The following is a 20,854-nucleotide window of genomic DNA, read 5'->3' as shown; positions in this document are numbered from 1 at the left end:
CTGTGATTTATTGAAGCGCTCTATGGAATATCTATATTTTTATTGTACCAAATTCTACTTATGTCTGAGTAGATAAAAAAAAAAAGTGCTTATAATAATTATTTCAAAGATTATTATTAGTAGAAAAAAGGATAAGCGGAGCCTTACAATAACAGCTTAAGAGCTAATTAGGGAAAAGTGTAGCACACAGAGGGTGTATGAGGAGTTAATGTCCAAAGCAGTCAACAAACGGATGAGAAGGGAGAGTCTGTCTGGAAAGGGTGGAGATTTCCTTGTGTGCCAAACACACACATTCACACTTTACATTGCACTGTGACACGGTTCCTAACTTATTGCACTGTCTCACGCACCCATACTGTACTTGCCTCTTTCTTCGCCCACACTAATAAGGAAGCTTTCAGTTTATTTCATTCTTTTGCTTCCTTTTATCACATACCTACCCTGCTCCACACTTCTGCAAGTTACAAAATGTGAGTCACGGACATTGCGGACACTGAACAGCTGGTTGAGGTGAGAACTTATTCTATATTGCTAGTATTAAAAGGATTATATACAATAATAAAAACATGTTGTTATTTACATGAACGTTAAGTTCTTTAGGATGTAAGCTTTCTTACTTAATACAATGTAATATTCAATTATTTTAGAGTATTGTGGTCTTTATCTATTTCTAACAATGTTAACGTTTTACTTTAGAAAGTGCTCTACTTGAATTAATCATTTTTGATTGAGTTACCAAATTTCTGTCGGTCTGACTGTATACTTTTTTCTTTTAGGTATTTCTCATTTTCTGTTGTGTATGTTTCTATATTTCCTGTTCTTTGATATATTCCTCTTAAAACTAAAACAAAGATTGTGATTGTAACTGGTTTTTGGTCTGACTTTTGTTGTGGACTGTGATGTGCTGTGGTCTTCTGTGCAGATTTATAGCTATTTCTGTCTGGTCTCAGATGTCTTTATTTTTAGCTCTATGAGTTGTTGGTTGGAAGTTGATGCAGGGAATGTGTACATATATTTTAAGCTTTGTTGAAAGCCTATTTTGATCAAGACTACACAAGTAACATACTGAACATTAGCTTTACACATATTTCTTATTTTGCCTTCTGCAAATGTCCAGACCTTCTTCTATTTAGAACTTATTGTATCCCATTTACTTTACTTTTTAAATTTATTCAGTTCTTATATTATTATTATTAGTAGTAGTAGTAGTCTATAACTCTCTCTCCGCTTTTACTTACTTATTCAACATTCTTTACAAAGTTTTTGCATCTAAAATGTTACAATTAAATTCTCTATGTTTTTCAGCTGTTTTCCCCATTTTATTCCATGAAATGCAAATACCACCAACTGCATTGCAGGCCACATGGCATGATCCTTTGCTATCCATGACTCATTTAATGTGACCATGACACCTATCACTCACCCTGCATCTGGTATTGTACCTACTGGAAGAGTAACCGCATCTGACCGCCTGGAAGCTGATAAAGCAAAATATGTGAAATCTCCACAGGTGATTCACCGCAGACAAAACCCAGTCATAAATACCAACTTTACCCCTGGTTTATCAAGAAAATTGAGCTCATCACCTTGTAGTTCCAATTCACAAAGTGAGTACTATTTCACCAGCCCTGCTAAGCAACAGCTGCCACTTCAACACAATGACTCTGAGACAGATCATTATCCTTATCAAAGTCAAACTTCTGCTGTAACCAGCCCTTGCTTACCAAATCAAAGATTTGAACCCAAATCTGTCTTCTCCCACTGTAGTAGCCTCTCTCCTAGCGTGCTACGAAGGCAACTAAATCTTAGTCAAAGTGAACAGCAGAAAGGTCACACACTAACTCCAAACAGCAAACATCCAATGTGCCAGGGTTTCCTGACATCTCATCATGGAAGTGACCCACAAGCAGTCATTGGAACCCCAACAGTCAATCCACACTGTTTGCGGCGATTCAGCGGTAGAAGACTGAACCGACCAGACTCTCTTATTATTTACAGACAAAGGCGAGATGTGGCAGTAACTAGCAAGGAAAACAGCAATGGGGATGCAGGGCTGGTCATTCGACTTCTCCAAGGAACTCCACTATTAAAAAGAAGCACACGGATGTCACAGAATCCCCCTCAAGCCTGCAATCAGGAAGTACCAGTTTCACCTAGGTTACAACAAAGAAAAGAGGGGACTTGTCTATGTCAGACAAATGGCTGCAATTCCTCTAACAAGCAAGATGTTCCACTGAATGAGCAGTTGACTTTTTCTACTTCCGATGCTCAAACATTTTTTGAGAGCTGTGGTCTTGAGGGTAGTTTGTTGAACTTACTTAATAGCTACCAAAAAGGAGAGGAAACATCAATGGGTAGTCTGGAATCTATGGACAAAGTGAGTTGTGGACATGCTGTTGCTGAAGAAGAGAGAGAAGAAAAGACACCAGTATCTGTAATAGAGCGGAATGCCCGTGTTATTAAATGGATCTACAGCTGTCATCGAGCACGGACTATTGGAGGTCATGGAGATAAGCAGATGTCACGTGAATCTACAGTGTGACATAGTTCATAATACAGTGCAAATCACAAGCCAAATAAATTTCTACATCATACCTTTTTCTATCACATTTTTTTCTTATTTAAAATACCTGTGAAATCTGCAATTAAATGCACATTTTAAGACTAAAGTGTTTACGTTATATACTCATGCATGCCCTCAAAGACTTTTTTGGCAGCCCTTTTATGTTTTTTTGCCTCACTGCTCTGTGCTACCTATTACTTTGTCATTTTCACAATATCCTAATGTATGACAATATTTTATTTAAATCTGGAAAATATTACTAAATCATAGAATTTGTGATTATATACAGTACATACAATGGTTAAAGTGGAAATTTATAAGTGGCAGTAGGAAAAATGTAACTGAATGGCCAGGAAAATGATAAAGAAAAATTAACTGAAGCAAGGTTATCCCCACTATGTATGCCACCAATTGCTTGCCCATTTAGCTCTCCCCTGTTTCTTAACCTATACCTCTTGTCTTCTATATGTCTGCCCACTCTTCTTATCTCCAAGTAATTCTCTCTCTCCCTGTCCAACTACTCCCCACTATGCCACATGCACTGTTTCTTTCAATCCCTTTATCTACTCTTGTCTATAATCCTCAGTCCCAGCTGCTCTTTGATTATAAATACTCATTCTATGGGGCCGATTCAATTCAGCCACGTTAGTCTAGGATTAACACGGTGCTAGTACTATCACATTTCATACGGTAATTTTAACCCGGATTTTTACTCACTTCCCCGAGAGGTGCGAGTAAAATCAGCATTAAAATGACCATACTAATGGTAATATTGAGCACTTTTACCGTACTAACGGTAATAGTGCGCAGTATTCTAGGAATTCTAGGAGTAATGTGGCTGAATTGAATTAGCCCCTATTAGTATAATTATTACAGTTAGTACTGTGTACTAGAAGGAACCAGCCGGGAGGAGAGAGACAATAACCGCCACTATTTTCCTCTGCAATGTCTCCAGTATAGCACTTAAGATGGTGTCATTAGTAAGTGACATCATATAGTGTGCCTAAATCACGTCAACAATGACGGATCAGTACAAGACCTGACTGTAGGGTGAGATTAGCATAGTGTCATTTACTTTAAGTGAAGCCATTGTTGCAGCAAACAGCCAACAAAAACTGACCTTCTAGAACTGACATTGCCAACCTGGAGCAGAGTTTACAGCTCACCGTTGATGCGTTAGCTGAGCAGAGTGGAGCAGAGACAGAGGAGGATGCACAGGTAGGCAGCTGGGTAACAGTTACTAGGGGAGCAGAGGGAGGAAGAGGCAGGCCAGCTCTGAGCTAAGCAATCCCAGCAGATTTTCCAGATTGGATGAAGATACCGTGGAAGGCAGTTCAGAATTGGTGGAGTTGGATGAGACTGCTTCCTCTAGCAACCAGGGGAATGGTCTCTCCAGCACAGAGGGGACCAAAGTTACTCAGGGACCCAGGCAGATTGTGGTGGTAGGGGATTCAATTATTAGGAAGGTAGATAGGGCAATCTGTTACCGGGACCGTGCATGCCGAACAGTGTGTTGTCTCCCGGGTGCTCGGGCTCGGCATATTGCGTATCGGGTGGACAGATTGTTGGGAGGGGCTGGGAATGACCCAGCTGTTTTGGTGCATGTTGGCACCACTGACCGAGTTAGAGGAAGAAGGCGTGTCCTAAAGAATGATTTCAGGGACATAGGTCGCAAACTTAAGGCAAGGACATCCAAGGTAGTATTTTCAGAAATACTCCCTGTGCCACGCGCTAGTCCAGGGAGGCAGCGGGAGATTAGGGAGGTTAATGTGTGGCTAAAAGATTGGTGTAGGAAGGAGGGTTTTGGATTCTTAGAGCACTGGGCTGATTTCTCGGTCAGTTGCCATCTTTATTGTCATGATGGATTGCACCTGAATGAGGAGGGGGCTGCAGTGCTAGGGGAGAGGATGGTTAGAAGGTTGGAGGAGATTTTAAACTAGGCTCCGGGGGGAGGGGCAAGCAAGTATTTATGGGATAGACATTGAGAGTAGTAAGGAGGAATTTAACAAGAGTCAAGGGGGTGGAGAGGGGGGAAAGGGAAGCATAGCCGATAAGGAGAGGCCCTTTTTAAAGCAAAAAGAAATACCTAAGGGAGGCAATAGACTTAAGTGTATGCTTGCAAATGCAAGAAGCCTGACAGGTAAAATGGGGGAGTTAGAGCTAGTAGCAATGAATGAGCAGTATGATATTACAGGTATTACGGAAACCTGGTGGGATGATACACATGACTGGGCAGTCAACTTGGAAGGCTATTCTCTCTTCAGGAGGGATAGGGTAAATAAAAGGGGAGGAGGAGTATGTCTTTATAATAAGCCAGAATTAAAACCAAGTATTCAGGAAGTTATATATGAGAATATTGGTGATAATATAGAGGTATTGTGGGTGGAAATATCCAGCGGAGGAAAAAGTTCAGAGAAGTTGCTGATAGGGATATGCTATAAACCGCCAGATATTAGTACAATTGAGGAAGCCCAACTTCTACAGCAAATTGAAAAGGCTACACAACTAGGTCAAATTTTAATTATGGGGGATTTTAATTATCCGGACATTGATTGGAGTACTGAGACCTGCGGTACAGCTAGGGGAAATAGGTTTCTGAGCACGCTAAAAGACCATTACATGTCCCAATTAGTAGAGGAACCAACAAGGAACCGGACTATACTGGACCTAGTAATAACAAACAAAGTAGACATAATATCAAATATTCAAGTAAGGGAGCACTTGGGAAACAGTGATCATAATATGGTCTCATTTGAAATTAGTTTCCAGAAGCAACGGTATAAGGGATCAACTAGGACTTTAAACTTTAGAAAGGCAAATTTTAATATGCTAAAGGAGTCTATAAAGAGCATAGACTGGGACAAAGCCTTTGAAGGAAAAAATATAGAAGAAAAGTAGGCTGTCTTTAAAATGTTGTTGGAAACATACACGTATAAGTTCATTCCTATGGGAAATCAATGTAAAAGAATTAAGTCTAAACCAATGTGGCTAAATAAAAAGGTAAGAGAAGAAATGCAAAGGAAGAAGCGTGCATTTAAATTGTTTAGGTCTGAAGGGTCAGAGGAGTCCTTCCGTAGGTACAAGGAATGTAATAAAACATGCAAAAAGGAAATTAGATTGGCTAAATTAGAAAATGAAAGGCACGTTGCAAAAGAAAGTAAGACAAACCCCAAAAAGTTTTTTAAGTATATAAATGGCAAAAGGATTAAAAAAGATAATATAGGACCCGTAAGAAGTGAGATGGGTGAATTGATAAATGATACTAAGGAGAAAGCAGAGGTATTAAACACTTTCTTTTCTTCAGTATTTACTAGAGAGGAACAAATGGTAGAAGTAATATATAAAAATGGAAATGAAACCATGCCATTAATTAATACTTGGTTGTCAGAGGAAGAAGTCCAAAGGCAACTGGAAAATATTAAGATAAATAAAGCTCCGGGTCCAGATGGCATACACCCAAGGGTCCTTATGGAGTTAAATTCGGAAATAGCTAGACCGCTATTCTTAATTTTCAGAGATTCAATCTCATCAGGCTCAGTACCAAGGGATTGGCGAATAGCAGATGTGGTGCCGTTGTTTAAAAAGGGGATGAGATCACAACCAGAGAATTATAGACCTGTAAGCCTGACATCAATAGTGGGGAAACTACTGGAAGGTATTTTAAGGGATAGTATTCAGGATTACTTGGTACGCCATAAAATTATTAGTGGCAATCAACATGGATTTGTGAGGGATAGGTCATGTCAAACTAATCTAATTAGTTTCTATGAGGAAGTTAGTGGAAACTTAGACCAGGGTAGCACAGTAGATGTGGTCTACTTAGATTTTGCAAAGACCTTTGATACAGTGCCACACAAGAGGTTGGTTTACAAAATTAGGGAACTGTGTCTAGGAATCAACATTTGTACTTGGATCAAAAACTGGTTAGAGAATAGGGAACAGAGAGTTGTGATAAATGGAACATTTTCTAATTGGTCAAAAGTCTTAAGTGGAGTACCTCAAGGTTCCATGCTGGGGCCACTCCTTTTTAATATATTCATTAATGACCTTGGTGATGGTTTAGAGAGTAAAGTTTCTATTTTTGCAGATGACACTAAACTCTGTAAGGTAGTAAAATCAGAGCAAGATGTAGCTTCTCTACAGAGGGACTTAAATAAACTGGAGGATTGGGCGGCCAAATGGAATATGAGGTTTAACACAGATAAATGTAAGGATATGCATTCAGGGATCAAAAACAAGAACGCAATCTATAAATTAAATGGAATTAATTTAGGAGAATCTATAATGGAAAAGGATTTGGGAGTGCTCGTAGACAGTAGACTTAGCAATAGTGCTCAATGTCAAGCAGCAGCTGCAAGGGCAAAGTATTGGCATGCATAAAAAGGGGCATAGATGCAAGGGAAGACAGTGTAATTTTGCCACTGTATAAATCGTTGGTAAGACCTCATCTTGAATCTGCAGGAGATACAAAATAGGTTGAACTTGATGGACTGTTGTCTTTTTTCAACCTCATCAACTATGTAACTATGTAACTGATTTGTCAGCATAAAATTACATTTGTCAATTTCACATATATGAAGAGGTGCATCGTACAGGTTTTTAAATATAGTAAATTATTCAATATTTAAAATGCTTATTAAAGTTTAGTATCGAGTTAAATTATTTTTTAAATATTTGTGACAAGACATTGATATATATGTGCATTAATATGAAAGAACAATTAATCATGGTATATAGGAACTTCAAAACTAAATAAGATCGCCAACGGCTTATACATAAGTTATATTTTACCTAAATATGTGATCAGGATGTAGGTTACATATGGTTGCAGCAAAGACATGGGGGTCTATATTATATAGTTTTGAAAATGAAGTTAAAACAAGGATATGAAGGCAGTCTATCACTTTCTTATTCCTGGCCATAGCAGTTTTGTGTTGCCTAGCTAGGTCATATGAACAGCAGATACATGACTCCTTGATGGTACAGTCCAAAGTCATTGTGGGTGGTCAAGGCCAGTCTCTCGACTTGTCATATTGGTTTGTGTTTTTGATCCAAGCTCAAATATCTTCTTTGAGATGGAGTATGAAATCACATCTCCGTGTAGATGTTTCTCAGGCAACAGGCCCAAAAAACTTTACAGCAATTTTTTTGTTCAAAAGATACACCAACAACAATGAAAGGAAACAATATAAAAGAAACAATAACTAACTTGCTAATAGTAGAAAGATAGAGGATAATAATTTTACTTAGATTTTGCTAGTCACAAACAAATGGACTAGCCCCTCTTATATCACAGGATTCCACTATGGCAGAATCTGTTCATAATACCTTGCAGACAGGTCATTAAGATACACAGTTATGGAAACAACTCTAGTCATTGTTTTCCCTAGGACGTAGTCTTTAGTCGCTCTTGCTTGTTAGGTCTGCTAGCTTACTGGTGAGGAAACTCCACCTAAAAGGTGTCTCCTGTGCTTGTTGAGCTTCATTATGATCGTCTGGAGGCTCTGACAGTACCCCTCTTGCTTCAGAACGCTCAGCAGTGCTTTGATGCCATCTACTAGAGAATACATCCCAAAGAGCCGAGGGCTTTTTCTGTGGAGGGTTGTCTGGAGGGTGAGATAACGGAGATCTGCAGAAAATCAGTGATCATTAGTTCTCTGTTGACCAAAAATTGCTTATCAAAATCATTCTAGAAATCATTCATACTTACTGTTCTACTGTCTGCTCTGGCCTCTCCTCAACTTTCTGATCTGTTCTTTGCTCCTCTTCTTTAGTGAACAGTGAAGTAACGCTTCTCCAACCGAAAGCTCCTTGAACCTGTGAACATTACAATCCTGCATGTGAACATACATCACTCAGCAATATCCTGCATCTTCAGCATAACTGGAACCCAATGCATGTAGACACACAGATCACACGTAAAAAACCTAAACATGAAAACATTAATTTATACATCACATAAAAAAATACACAAAGGTGCATATCACATTACCAGCAACAGGAAAACTTCATTACACAGTTAATGTACACACAACTCCTAACTATCTCTTTTTTTTTTTTTTTTTTTGAAAGGCTGTCCCCCGTTTGAACACAAATTATGTTTTTCCTCTTTTCTTCCAAATTGTCCCTCTTTCCCTCTTTTGTATCTCATGTGATGTATAGATCTGAATAAACTCATCAAACTTGCTACCAATAAAAACAACTGCTCTGTACAACAAATACAGTATGCTTATACATATGGCTCTAAAAATGAAAATAAAACAAGAAAACTAGAAAAACAGAAAAAAGTACAATATTATAACATGAAGTCTGTTTGGCCTTTTCCTGCTACTGCTTTTTTCCTATTGGACACCAAATGCATTAAAAAACTTATAAGGTAAAACTCCTGCTAATTTTGTAAATCTAGGTACATCAAACCTGAATTATTGGAAAATCTAGATACTATTTTAAAATGAAGCACAGAAAATGAAAACACTGAGGCATGTATTCTAAAGGTTAGAAAAATTATTCTTCACCGCACAGAGTTATAACCCCATTACATATATAACGTATATCTCCAAATATCCACATGAGGGGAGGTACACCTACACAGTTAAGTTAATGAGAAAAACAACTGAGTGACAGAATAAATTGTGTTAACAAGGCACTGTTTTTAAATTGGTTTTGTATAATAAACACATATTAAAAAGTATAAACTTTATTGATATAATTGTTAAAAACAACTATAGCGAAATATTTTTATTTTTTTTAAAAAAGAGAAATGATAATATGAATACCAGAAAATCTAATTACTGATAAAATGGTGGAAAAACTACTATGTTGTCTCGCTGTCCTCATATGACTATATAACGTTAATAAAGTGAATCCTGGTGATTATCTTATTAATAAACCCAGGGATCTTTGATTTTTGTTAGGTAAATGTCTAATATGATATTACAATATTTGGAGTGTTCCCAATAAGTGCTGATATGATACTGCAATAAATCCAAAGTGAGTACACCTATTTAAACCAATCAAATCTTTATATAAACATGCTGACACTAAAGACAATTGTAACTATAGTGTGGTATCCTGCGATAGTGCGCCAAGGAAAATATCCTCATTAAGTGCCACAAAGTATATATATTCTATTTCTCATATAGACAATTATATTGCATCATACGGACATCTGCATATGTATTATTGGTGTGCATGTAAAACACGGAAATGTATATTTCACTAAATAAAAAACAGACATACATTCAACACTACATGAGCCCACACATCTACAACTTCAGTTTTTGCTGACAGATTTACCATCAATATGTTTCTTAAAATAGATAGTGCTGTCCTGTATGTATAGTGAAAAAAAATGAACTTTCCTGACCTGACTCATTAACCAAGGCAAATGCCGTTACGTGTCATATTTTGCGTAAAATTGCACTGTGAATGCCCAGATTCAGACCATACACCAGGGAACGCAGTACCGTCCCTTGAATCTTCTAGCGCAAAGGAGCCTTACTACATACTACGATTTCATGGGCGGAGCAGAGAGGGGAAGGGGTGTATGCACGTAGTCAATCTACAGTTCCCCAACAGTTACGTAAGATTCAAGCTCCAGCGCATGCAGAAGTTTGCTTACGCTGTTTTTCAGATGTAAGATTTACACCTGCTCAAGGTCAAATGTAAATGACTGATGATAGTGATGACTAAACACAGCATTCACATCCTCACCATCTAATGAGATAATTGACTATTCACCTGCATACCTGACACCACTCATCTTATTATACAACACTATATAAGACTATAGTGCCATTTCATGTGTTAGAACAATTTCTAAAAAGGATTCTATATGATTGGCTGGGAATTAAAGAGGTAGGTGCATTCTTTCAGATTTAAAAAGCAGTTCATACTATAATCAAGTGCAAAAGCTTGAAATTGTTTCAGCCATTACAAAAATTTTCATACATTTACAAAGTAGTAATTGCTAACAATCATAGCAATGCTGTTGTCTAATGTAAAATAATATACGCCTATTGTCTAGTTCCTACATGGTTACATAAATTTGCAGCGTGGATGTGTGTTTTAAAATCTTGAGACAGTCTTGTCTATGGTATCTACTATGTATGCCTATATAGTAGCATACATTTGTAATGTGGCTCTCATTTTTTTTAGTTGGCTTCTAAAGAAATTAACATCTTTAATAATTTTCATTTCATTTTAATGTACAAGGAGACTCCAAAATCTGCATTAGGTCATGTTTTGTATCCATCTTTCTCACATATAGCCAGGAATGAGCATGATGGAAGCCCGGAATCTGGAGGACGACTAGTGTTGCCCTCCCCGTGGTGAAACAAGGTATTAATATCACCTTAACCAGTCTGCACCTCGTTTCTCACAAACCGTGGACTATAAAAACATATACTTTTTCTAGCCCTCTGGTTCCCCATATTTGTCAGTCATATTTAAACAGAGTATGCAGCAGTGGGTCATAGCCAAACCGTGGGTATAATGGGTCCCCGCCCCACAGCAATTACAGTGCGTATCAGTCCCACCATAAAGATGGCCCTGAAGAAGGGAAGAAAGGGCCAAAGCAGTAACAGCGCAAGGACCAGCACAGATGGGGGCATCCCATTATACCTCCAGAGCTGTCGCTGTCCCCCTGGAGGTAATGGGTCTGTTTGCCCTGGGAGCACCTCTACATGGTCTGGAATGAGGTCAGGAGCTGGAAAGGAGTTGACAAGCAGGAAAAGTTGGGAATTCTGTTTGATGTGTTTGTGCAATGTCAGGCAGAGGCCAGAGCCTGGCACATGGTGAAAGTACCAGAGTGGAAAAATGCACTGGAGTGGACAGCCCATAAGATGTTACAAAATTTGCCAAGAGATTCGAGCAGTTAGTTCAGAAGTTCCAAGTCAGCAGAGAAAGGAGGCTGACCTTGATCAGGTGGATGATAGGAAGCACCGCCTGCAACCCCTTCTCTTCTCAATAGGGAAAGGTCACAGCGGAAATTCTCAGTGACCAGCTTGAGCTGTGTTACAACAGGCCATTTGTATGCTTTTAGGGTGAGGACTTGGTAAGTGAATTCCAACCAGAAGCTGCCATGAATGTTACACTGGGGGAAGCAAGCATCAAACAGGTGAATGCCAGGATACACTGACTGCAAACCCTTCTTCCGTCTAAGGGAGAAGGACACAGAGTGGACTGTATAGAACCAGCAGGGAACACTTGCCCTGATCAAGTGGATATCAGAAGTTGTCGCTTGCAACCGCATCTTTCATGCGTCAGAGTCACATTGTCAGAGAGCGTGGAAGAGTTCCAGGTGGAGGACAGTACATCCACGAGTGAAGTACTGGAGTCTGTCCTTGCCCTGACATCTACAGCTGCCCAGCATATTCAGCCAGGGAAGGTTCCAAATGAAGTTAGACTGGTGGGGAAAAAAACAGAGAAGGCTCAGCATAGTGTAGCCAAAGGGACAGATGATGAGTTACATTGGCGGGAAGAGAGTTGTTATGATCCTGTAACCTCCCTGCAGCCTGCTGTAAACCTGGGTACCACAACAGAGATTCCAACAGAGTTGCATGCAGGATTTGGCACTGGTTCCCCTAGCCCAGTTAACCCTCTGTGGAGGAAATGCTCCCTCCAGATGCGCCAGAGGCAAAGGAGGTGAGCACAGACAGTGAGAAGCCCTTATGTACCCCAACTCTTGTACCAGATTAATTTGGGAAGGAGAACTCGGGCCCAGATTTTTTGGATGGCATTCTGCTGGGACCACTCAATATTTTAACTTTAAACATTGGAGACTTGGCTTTTGAGGGGGGAGCGCTGACAACAGGACCTTTTAGGTCTATTTACTCCTGTGCAGCCAGTCTTGACTTATTGGGTGGGAAGGGCCAGCGGAGAATGCTGTGCAGTAAACCTGTTTCCCCATATAGATTTGCTGGGGGCTGTGAGTTCCGTGAACATAGACAAGTGGAGAAAGAAATGGGGCTATTGGAGTCTGCCCTAGTGCTGCTCAGTGACTGTACTGGCTGAAATTTGTGTAGTGCCACTGGACATATTGACATGTACTGTTTCCCTTGCTGCTTGTCCAATCAAGCAGCCCCTTCCACCTTGGGATTTGTTTGACCCAATTCCTTGGGATACCGGTGGGGAATTCATAAACTATAGACTGCATTCTACTATCACCACGGACCCAGATGACAACCCAATGGATTAGACCAGAGACTTTGGGGGAGGAAATTTGCTTGGGGCATACCACAGCCACCCTGGAACCAGGGCTAAAAAAGTGTGGGAGGAATGTGGTGAAACGAGGTATTAATATCACCTTAACCAGTTTGCACCTTGTTTTTCACAAACTGTGAACTATAAAAACACGTATTAAGATAGGGCAAAGGTCAACAGATAGATGACTACATTATATATCATCATCATCATCATCTTAAATGTAATGTCTCTGGATTGTATCCATACTTGTTTAAACAACTTCTGCTGTACTGCCACAGAACAATACCTATCCTTAATTATATCAAGAGTGTGGCTCATCTGCTATCCCTTTGTCTGTATGTTTACCTGTGAAAAGGAAAACACAGAAAAGGACCAATCAGGCAGGTCCTGAAATTGCTCAGAAGGTCAGTTATGGCTTTAAAAAGGAGCTCCAGAGAACAGCAAATTAGTATTCACTACCCAGTGACAGCTGAATTCAGGCTGGCATTGAAATCCAGATATCTGCCCTGACAGGAAAGGGACAATCGGTCCTTGGAGTACTGTTGATAAATAAAGTTATTTAGTTTATTTCGGATATTTGCCTTGGTGATTTTGAACCTTGGATAGTCATCGGGTAGGCCAGCTGTGCGGCACAAAAGGCTACAGTAAACCTGGTCTCTTCACACACCCCGAAATCAGCAACTCGTACACCATAGCCAGCCCAGGAAGCGTGTCTTCAGGCCATATGTTAGCCTATTTGGGATATCTGATGCTAAGGTGGTCCGTCACTATCAGCAACCACCTCATGTCATCATGAACAACCTGCGCATTCTACAGAGTGACCTAGAGCCATTGCACAATATCCCGATAACAATATCACCGCTGACCAAACTCTTGGAGGTATTGCATTTCTGTGCGTTTGGATCTTTCCAGACCACAGTAAGTGTTGTGGCAGAATTGTCCCCAGCTACCTTCAGTCATATGTTGAAGTTTGTACTGTGGTCTTTCCTGTCGCGCATCTGGCATTTCATCCATCTGTCACTCGATGAAGAGCTCCTTGTGGCCAGAAAGCAGCCGTTTTCCACCATGGCTGGCATTTCCCGTTGAGTTGAAATGTTTCTATTTATTCGAATAGAAAGCATTTTCACTTGATCAATGTCCAGGCTATATGTGATGCGTCTCTCCAGATTCAATGTCTGGTTGCTAGATGGCCGGGGAGCTCCTTATATAAGTAACGAGCAGAAGAATGCAGCCTGTAGTACTGCAAAAATTTGCATCAGGTGCAGGTTCAGTAGCATGCGCACAATCATGCAGATGTAGCGTCATTTGCGTCACATGCTAAAGTGCCAGCCCCAGCTCCTTTCTGAACTCAGTGGTGAAATTACAAGGTGTAAATCCTCAAAAAAAAATACAAAAAAAATATAGATTACAGTATGATCTATCCCAATGTAAAAGAGAAAGTATTGTACTTTGTAATTTGGTTTGTGTGTGGCTTCATCTCACAATGTACAAGGCCAATGTAATGTAATAAGTTAATTTCTCTTAATGAATCAGTATAAGTATGTGATTACATACTGAAGTTTTCAAACAACTCCAAGGTCAGCACAGTGGCCTAGTGGTTAGCACTTCTGCCTCACATCACTGGGGTCATGAGTTCGCGACCATGGCCTTATCTGTGTGGAGTTTGTATGTTCTCCCTGTGCTTGCGTGGGTTTCCTCCGGGTGCTCCAGTTTCCCCCCACACTCCAAAAACATACCAGTAGGTTAATTGGCTGCTATCAAAATTGACCTTAGCTTCTCTCTCTGTCTGTCTTTGTGTGTATGTTAGGGAATTTAGACGGTTAGCTCCAATGGGGCAGGGACTGATATGAGTGAGTTCTCTGTACAGCGCTGCGGAATTAGTGGCACTATATAAATAACTGATGATTATGATGATGAAGGTCAAGTCCATATGCAAGTGGTGTAGAAATGTTTTTATTTGGCCAGTGTTGAATTAATGGTCCGTGTGTGGTATTGGATAATTAACATTAAAATCTCACATTATAGGGTAAATTGAATTCCCTGCGCACTATTACCATTACTACAGTAATAGCTGCGCATTATTAACGTTACTAAGGTAATTTCAACACTGATTTTCGCTTGCATCTCTGTGAGCCGGCGGTAAAAATCTGCGTTACAATTACCTTAGTAACAGTTATAAAGCATGGCCCTGCGTTGTTCTAAAGAACAATGCGGAGAATTGAATCTGCCCCTATATGTATGTATGTTGGAGAGTGACCTAATATTTTTTTTTTTTTAAAAAAAACGAATGTGTCTTATTTCTTCCATGAGCAATCCCTTTTCCCATTCCCCAAACATTCCCTTTCCCCATCTCCAGAGGAAGAGCCCAGGCAAAAAATTGTGAGGGACCTCTAATAATTATGGAAGAGCCCCTGGTGGAAGAGGCCACAAAGGAGTCCCTGTTGGAGAAGATCATGGAGGAGTTCCTAGTGGAAGAGGCCACGGAGGATATCCTTGTGGAGTAGGCCATGGAGGAGTCCCTGGTGTAGTAGGTCATGATGAATACCCTGGTGGAGGAGGCAGGAACATTCCAACTCCATGCAGAAGAAAGTAAATATCTTGATTTTATAATCTAGTCTAATATTATTTATTTTATTTTGCAGCAAAAGAATGTAGCTCTTGGAAAGCCTTTCTTTATTAAATGTGCCTAGTCCTAAGACATGAGTGCAATTCAACAGGTGTCTGACTTCATGGGCCTAATAAGTGTTTGTTGCCAAGCAATCCTCCTCAATATGTCAGCATGCCCCATCAAAATGCAGTCATCTGGCTAGTACTGTGTTCAGAATAAGATTGTCCTTGCAGAGAATTTCTCTTATGTAGCACCTCTGAAATCTGCCGAGTTAGAAAAATGTGGGAACAAACTAGAGCGATAAAGCTAAGATATGTTTACAAAATGTCACAGTATTGTGAATTTAAAATCTTTTATTTAATTATTTTTTTTAAGCGGCGAAGATTAACCTGGCCAAAATTATTACATAAGATGGGAAAAAAAGAAAATCCTGATGGAACTAAAAAAACCTTTGGAATTTTAATATATTTGATTTTGGGTTTATAAAAATTCATTTTGGTTATTGTAATTTTTGTAATTTACAAAAAAGTTTTTGAGTTAAAAAAAAAACTTTGTGCGTGTTTTTATTTTTTATATGCAAATGTATAGTAATTTGATAGACGTACGTTCTGTATGGGTTTTAGATTTCATGCAATATCATATTAATATTCACATTGCAACAGTACAGGTTGATGTGATAATCCATGATACACAGGGTTAATATGCAGGGTATATTACATCATGACATCATTGTTATATTAAACAATGATGTGATGAAACGCGTGTATAATCAGGTGAATAAGAATAAGGAAGGATTTGCATGCTTGTATGTTCCTCTGTCAATAGGTAATACACAAAGGTACGTCAGCCAGGGAATCAGATAGAGAAGCACATAAAAAGGCAAATAAAAATGTACTGCTACGTGCGCAGAGTACCTCCCGTATTCCTCAAGTCACGTATTGATTGCATACACTACACTGGACCTAGAATAATAACAACTGTATGCCCAATGTACGTGCGTTTGCGTTTTTTTTAAAAAAAAACCTGCTCATTAAATTGCGTTTAAGCGTTTTAATTTAGTATCTCTTCTAAAGTAAAATCCTGATTGAAAGCTGCTACTTGAGTCTAAGGGGTATATTTACTAAACTGCATGTTTGAAAATGTGGAGATGTTGCCTATAGCAACCAATCACATTCTGTATAATGTACTAAATAAATGATAACTAAAATCTGATTGGTTGCTATAGGCAAAATAGACCCCTAAGTTTGTTTTGAGTTAGAAATTGAATTTGGGGATGATCATGCATATTATAAATCGCTGAATAAGAGGAGAGTAATTTGTTAGCTATAATATTTGGGTCATAAGCCAAAACATTTTGTTTAGTTCGAATAGTAGAAAGGTGATTGGAACTTAGTTTTGCCCTAAGTTTAGACACAAACCAGTTGTAGAACTTCTGCTGGAGGTATTTTTTCATGTATTTGCTGCTCTATTGGAAAGGAGAGCATTCAGTTGTCCCTAAGAGATGGAAGGTGATTGGAAAGTGTTTGCTGGTGTTTTGGAGAAAATCAATGATTTGTGATTCCATGCCCTTAATCTTTTTCAAAGACACTTTTCTACTAATTGTAGCAATATTAATTTGTCTACAGTGGATGACAGCTTTGTGAGCTTTCCAGACTGTGGAAAGAGAAACACGTGCTTTAAGGTTAAGGTTGAAATATTCCTGAAAGGCTTAAAAAATATCCTCAGAAAGGGTTTTATCAAGAAACAATGATTCATCAAGGCGCCATTGCAGTGAGGGTGGTCTAAAATATAAAAAATATTGATCCGTATATGTTCGGACCAAGACATGGGGGTGATATCTGCATTCAAAAGTTGCTTTGTCAGAGATGAGGACACAAATATGTAATCTATTCTGGAATACGTATCGTGAGGATTAGAGTAAATTTTTGCAGATCCATTTTAGACACCACATAATAAAAATTCATCATTTCTTTTGATAATTCAGTAAAGAGTGGCTTTCTTTTGGGTTAATAGAGCCCACAGCAATAATAAAGTGACCCATGGTATTAGTGACTGTTTTATTTGGAGTAAAGTTAATATTATTACTAATACTGAAGCAAAGAAAGTTTGGCCAAACAATCATTTAGGGATGAATGGACACCACAAAAATGGGTCTCTTGAATAAAGACAATATCAGATTTCATATGCTTGACCATCCCAAGAGCAATTGTTCTTTTCTTTGGAGAGTTTAAACTACTAACATTAAGTCAATGTATTTTTATGTCCATAGATCAAAAAGAGAATCAGTGTAAACTACTGACAAAAGTCTTTACTTTATAGTAACGATGAGCGGGCTCGGATTATCGCAATACGAGCCCACCCGAACAGTGCGGATCCGAGGGTGATCCGAGCACTGTTCGGGTATTTCCGGCGGAGAGAAACAATGAAAACGAGGCTCTGACTCCAAATCCCGCCGTCGGATCTCGCGATACTCAGATTCAATAAATTCCCTGCTTGCCGCCGCCATCTTCAGTCGGGCATTGATCAGGGTAGCGTGAGGTCGGGTTTTAAGTGGTGCTGTGTCCTTCTACTCTGTCCTGCTGAGTCCAGTGGTGCTTTGTCCTGTGCTCTGTCCTGCTGAGTCCAGTGGTGCTTTGTCCAGTGCTCTGTCCTGCTGAGTCCAGTGGTGCTGTGTCCTGTGCTCTGTCCTGCTCAGTCCAGTGGTGCTGTGTCCTGTGCTCTGTCCTGCTGAGTCCAGTGGTGCTGTGTCCTGTGCTCTGTCCTGCTCAGTCCAGTGGTGCTGTGTCCTGTACTCTGTCCTGCTGAGTCCAGTGGTGCTGTGTCCTGTGCTTTGTCCTGCTAAGTCCATTGTTATAAAAAAATTATAAACAAATAATAAAAATATTATAAAAAAAAATCAAAAAATTATACAAAAATAATAAAAAAAATATATAAAACTTTTTAAAAAAGTATAAAAAAAATTCTACTGCAATATTTAACTACGTTCACTGTTCCTGCAGTCCAGATATACTAGTACTGCAATATTAAACTACGTTCACTGTTCCTGCAGTCCAGAAATATTAGTACTGCAATATTAAACTACGTTCACTGTTCCTGCAGTCCAGAAATATTAGTACTGCAATATTTAACTACGTTCACTGTTCCTGCAGTCCAGAAATATTAGTACTGCAATATTTAACTATGTTCACTGTTCCTGCAGTCCAGAAATATTAGTACTGCAATATTTAACTACGTTCACTGTTCCTGCAGTCCTGAAATATTAGTACTGCAATATTTAACTACGTTCACTGTTCCTGCAGTCCAGAAATATTAGTACTGCAATATTTAACTACGTTCACTGTTCCTGCAGTCCAGAAATATTAGTACTGCAATATTTAACTACGTTCACTGTTCCTGCAGTCCAGAAATATTAGTACTGCAATATTAAACTACGTTCACTGTTCCTGCAGTCCAGAAATATTAGTACTGCAATATTTAACTACGTTCACTGTTCCTGCAGTCCAGAAATATTAGTACTGCAATATTAAACTACGTTCACTGTTCCTGCAGTCCAGAAATATTAGTACTGCAATATTTAACTACGTTCACTGTTCCTGCAGTATAAAGGAATTTGTACTGCTGTATAACTCCAGTCCAGACTGGAAATGAGTGGAAATGAATGTTATTGAGATTAATAATAGTGTAGGAGTGCAAAAAAAAAAAAATAAATATGGATTTTAGCACTTTTTAAAAAAAATCAGAACCCAATACCCTAAATCAGAACCAAAACCTTGAGTGGGGTGTTTTGGCAAAACCAATCAGAACCCAAAACCTGAAGCTAATCAGAACCCAAAACCCAAATCACGAAAAGTGGCCGGTGCACACCCCTACTTTATTGATGTAATAATATCCTCCATGTGATTTGCTGCCCCTAGCCCCCTGCCCCCAAGGGATATTGTACGGTGGGTGGGGGGGGGGGAGTCATGAAGCAGAGTGGAATTTGAGAGAGAGATAAAGGAAGCACCTTAACGGCCCAAAACCTATATGCAATCATAAACATGGATCCCTATCAAAATGTAAATAAAAGTGAACTAACAGTACTATGAAATGGTTATATATATTCGGACTACGAAAAAACTGGAGAGATTGTGATGAAGTGTGTTTTCCCTTCTTTCTCCCTCTCTTCTTTTTCAAAAAGGAAAAATGAAAAATATTTCAGAGATAACTTACAAAAATAAAAAAATGGAATGGAAAGGAAAGTATATTTAAAAAGATACAAAACCAAGCAAACTAAAAATGTATAGAATATGAAAATCACAAATAACATACACGATAGAATCTATCCAAGTATCTTAGAATACCTTTGACCAGATCGTCTGGGGTCAGGTTTCAGGAGTAGTGGTGGGGATTGGAGTGGGAGCATTTACTGCAGGGGAGGAAAAAAGGCCCGTATGTGATAGGAGGTCTATTCCTCCATCAAAGGTTTTAATTTAAGTAATCTTCTTATCCTTGATGATCAGAAGTTTAAAGGGGAAGCCCCAGCAGTATTGTATTTTATCACTACAAAGAGCTTTTGTTACAGAGATCAGATCTCTACGTTTCTTGAGAGTGAAAGGTGCCAGATCCAAGAAAATTTGTAACTTTGCACCTTGGAAGGGAACCAGATGTACAAACCTGACCCCAGACGATCTGGTCAAAGGTATTCTAAGATACTTGGATAGATTCTATCGTGTATGTTATTTGTGATTTTCATATTCTATATATTTTTAGTTTGCTTGGTTTCGTATCTTTTTAAATATGCTTTCCTTTTCATTCCATTTGTTTATTTTTGTCACAGTTATCTCTGAAATATTTTTTATTTTTCCTTTTTGAAAAAGAAGAGAGGGAGAAAGGAGGGAAAAGGGGTGGGGATTGGAGTGGGAGCATTCACTGCAGGGGACGAAAAAAGGCCTGTATGTAATAGAAGGTCTATTCCTCCATCAAAGGTTTTAATTTAAGTAATCTTATTGCTCAGAGAGATAATCAGCTTCTTGTAATAATGAAACCAGATGAGAAAGTAATCAGGAGGCTGATTGTCATGTGCAAGCTAATTTTTAGGCATATAAATCTGCAAATATGTGCTTGTGAATTAATTCCTAGAAATAGTGTGACATGGCTCAGAGAAGCTGTTTAAATCAATGTGTTTGATTATGTTAAACTAACCAGAGGGTGCTGGTAGAAAAGAGCCTAGATCCATTGTAGGACCATGTATCCTTTATGGCAAGTGGCAAAAGTGAAAGCCTTTGAAAATATCTCTTTCAGGATAGTGAAATCTAAAACACCTCTGGGAAGCCTCAGACATGCTGACTGCAGAGACAGGGTAATATGTCAATGACAAATTCAAGCTGAATAGGGTGACACGAAAATATCATTTTCTCCAATATCATACTTACCAGGGGCATGTGTGGTATGCAGATGAAGGGGAACTTATGGCCTGTTGTGTGGAGGTAAATTCATGT

General features: G+C 39.0%; 2 protein-coding genes across 2 annotated transcripts in view; one reads left to right on the top strand and one right to left on the bottom strand.

Annotated features, from left to right (window-relative positions):
• The first annotated feature begins 239 nt into the window (after positions 1 to 239).
• Positions 240 to 2,594, top strand: FAM110D (family with sequence similarity 110 member D). Its single transcript, XM_075195542.1, has 2 exons — positions 240 to 510; positions 1,306 to 2,594. Exon 2 carries the CDS (start codon positions 1,406 to 1,408, stop codon positions 2,540 to 2,542), a length of 1,137 nt encoding a protein of 378 aa, XP_075051643.1. The 5' UTR covers positions 240 to 510; positions 1,306 to 1,405; the 3' UTR covers positions 2,543 to 2,594.
• Positions 2,595 to 7,302: 4,708 nt separating this feature from the next.
• The window catches only part of C2H1orf232 (chromosome 2 C1orf232 homolog), a 32,113-nt gene continuing 18,561 nt past the window's right edge, over positions 7,303 to 20,854 (bottom strand). Inside the window, exons 3-4 of the mRNA XM_075195541.1 lie at positions 8,274 to 8,380; positions 7,303 to 8,192 (exon numbers count right to left, since the gene is read on the bottom strand). Coding sequence (XP_075051642.1) covers positions 7,964 to 8,192; positions 8,274 to 8,380 — 336 coding nt within the window. The 3' untranslated portion in view covers positions 7,303 to 7,963. The remainder of the gene's footprint in view (positions 8,193 to 8,273; positions 8,381 to 20,854) is intronic.

Source organism: Mixophyes fleayi, chromosome 2 (assembly GCF_038048845.1).
Source record: "Mixophyes fleayi isolate aMixFle1 chromosome 2, aMixFle1.hap1, whole genome shotgun sequence".
Classification (NCBI taxonomy): Eukaryota; Metazoa; Chordata; class Amphibia; order Anura; family Limnodynastidae; genus Mixophyes; species Mixophyes fleayi.
This window is presented reverse-complemented; position numbering and strand designations above follow the sequence as displayed.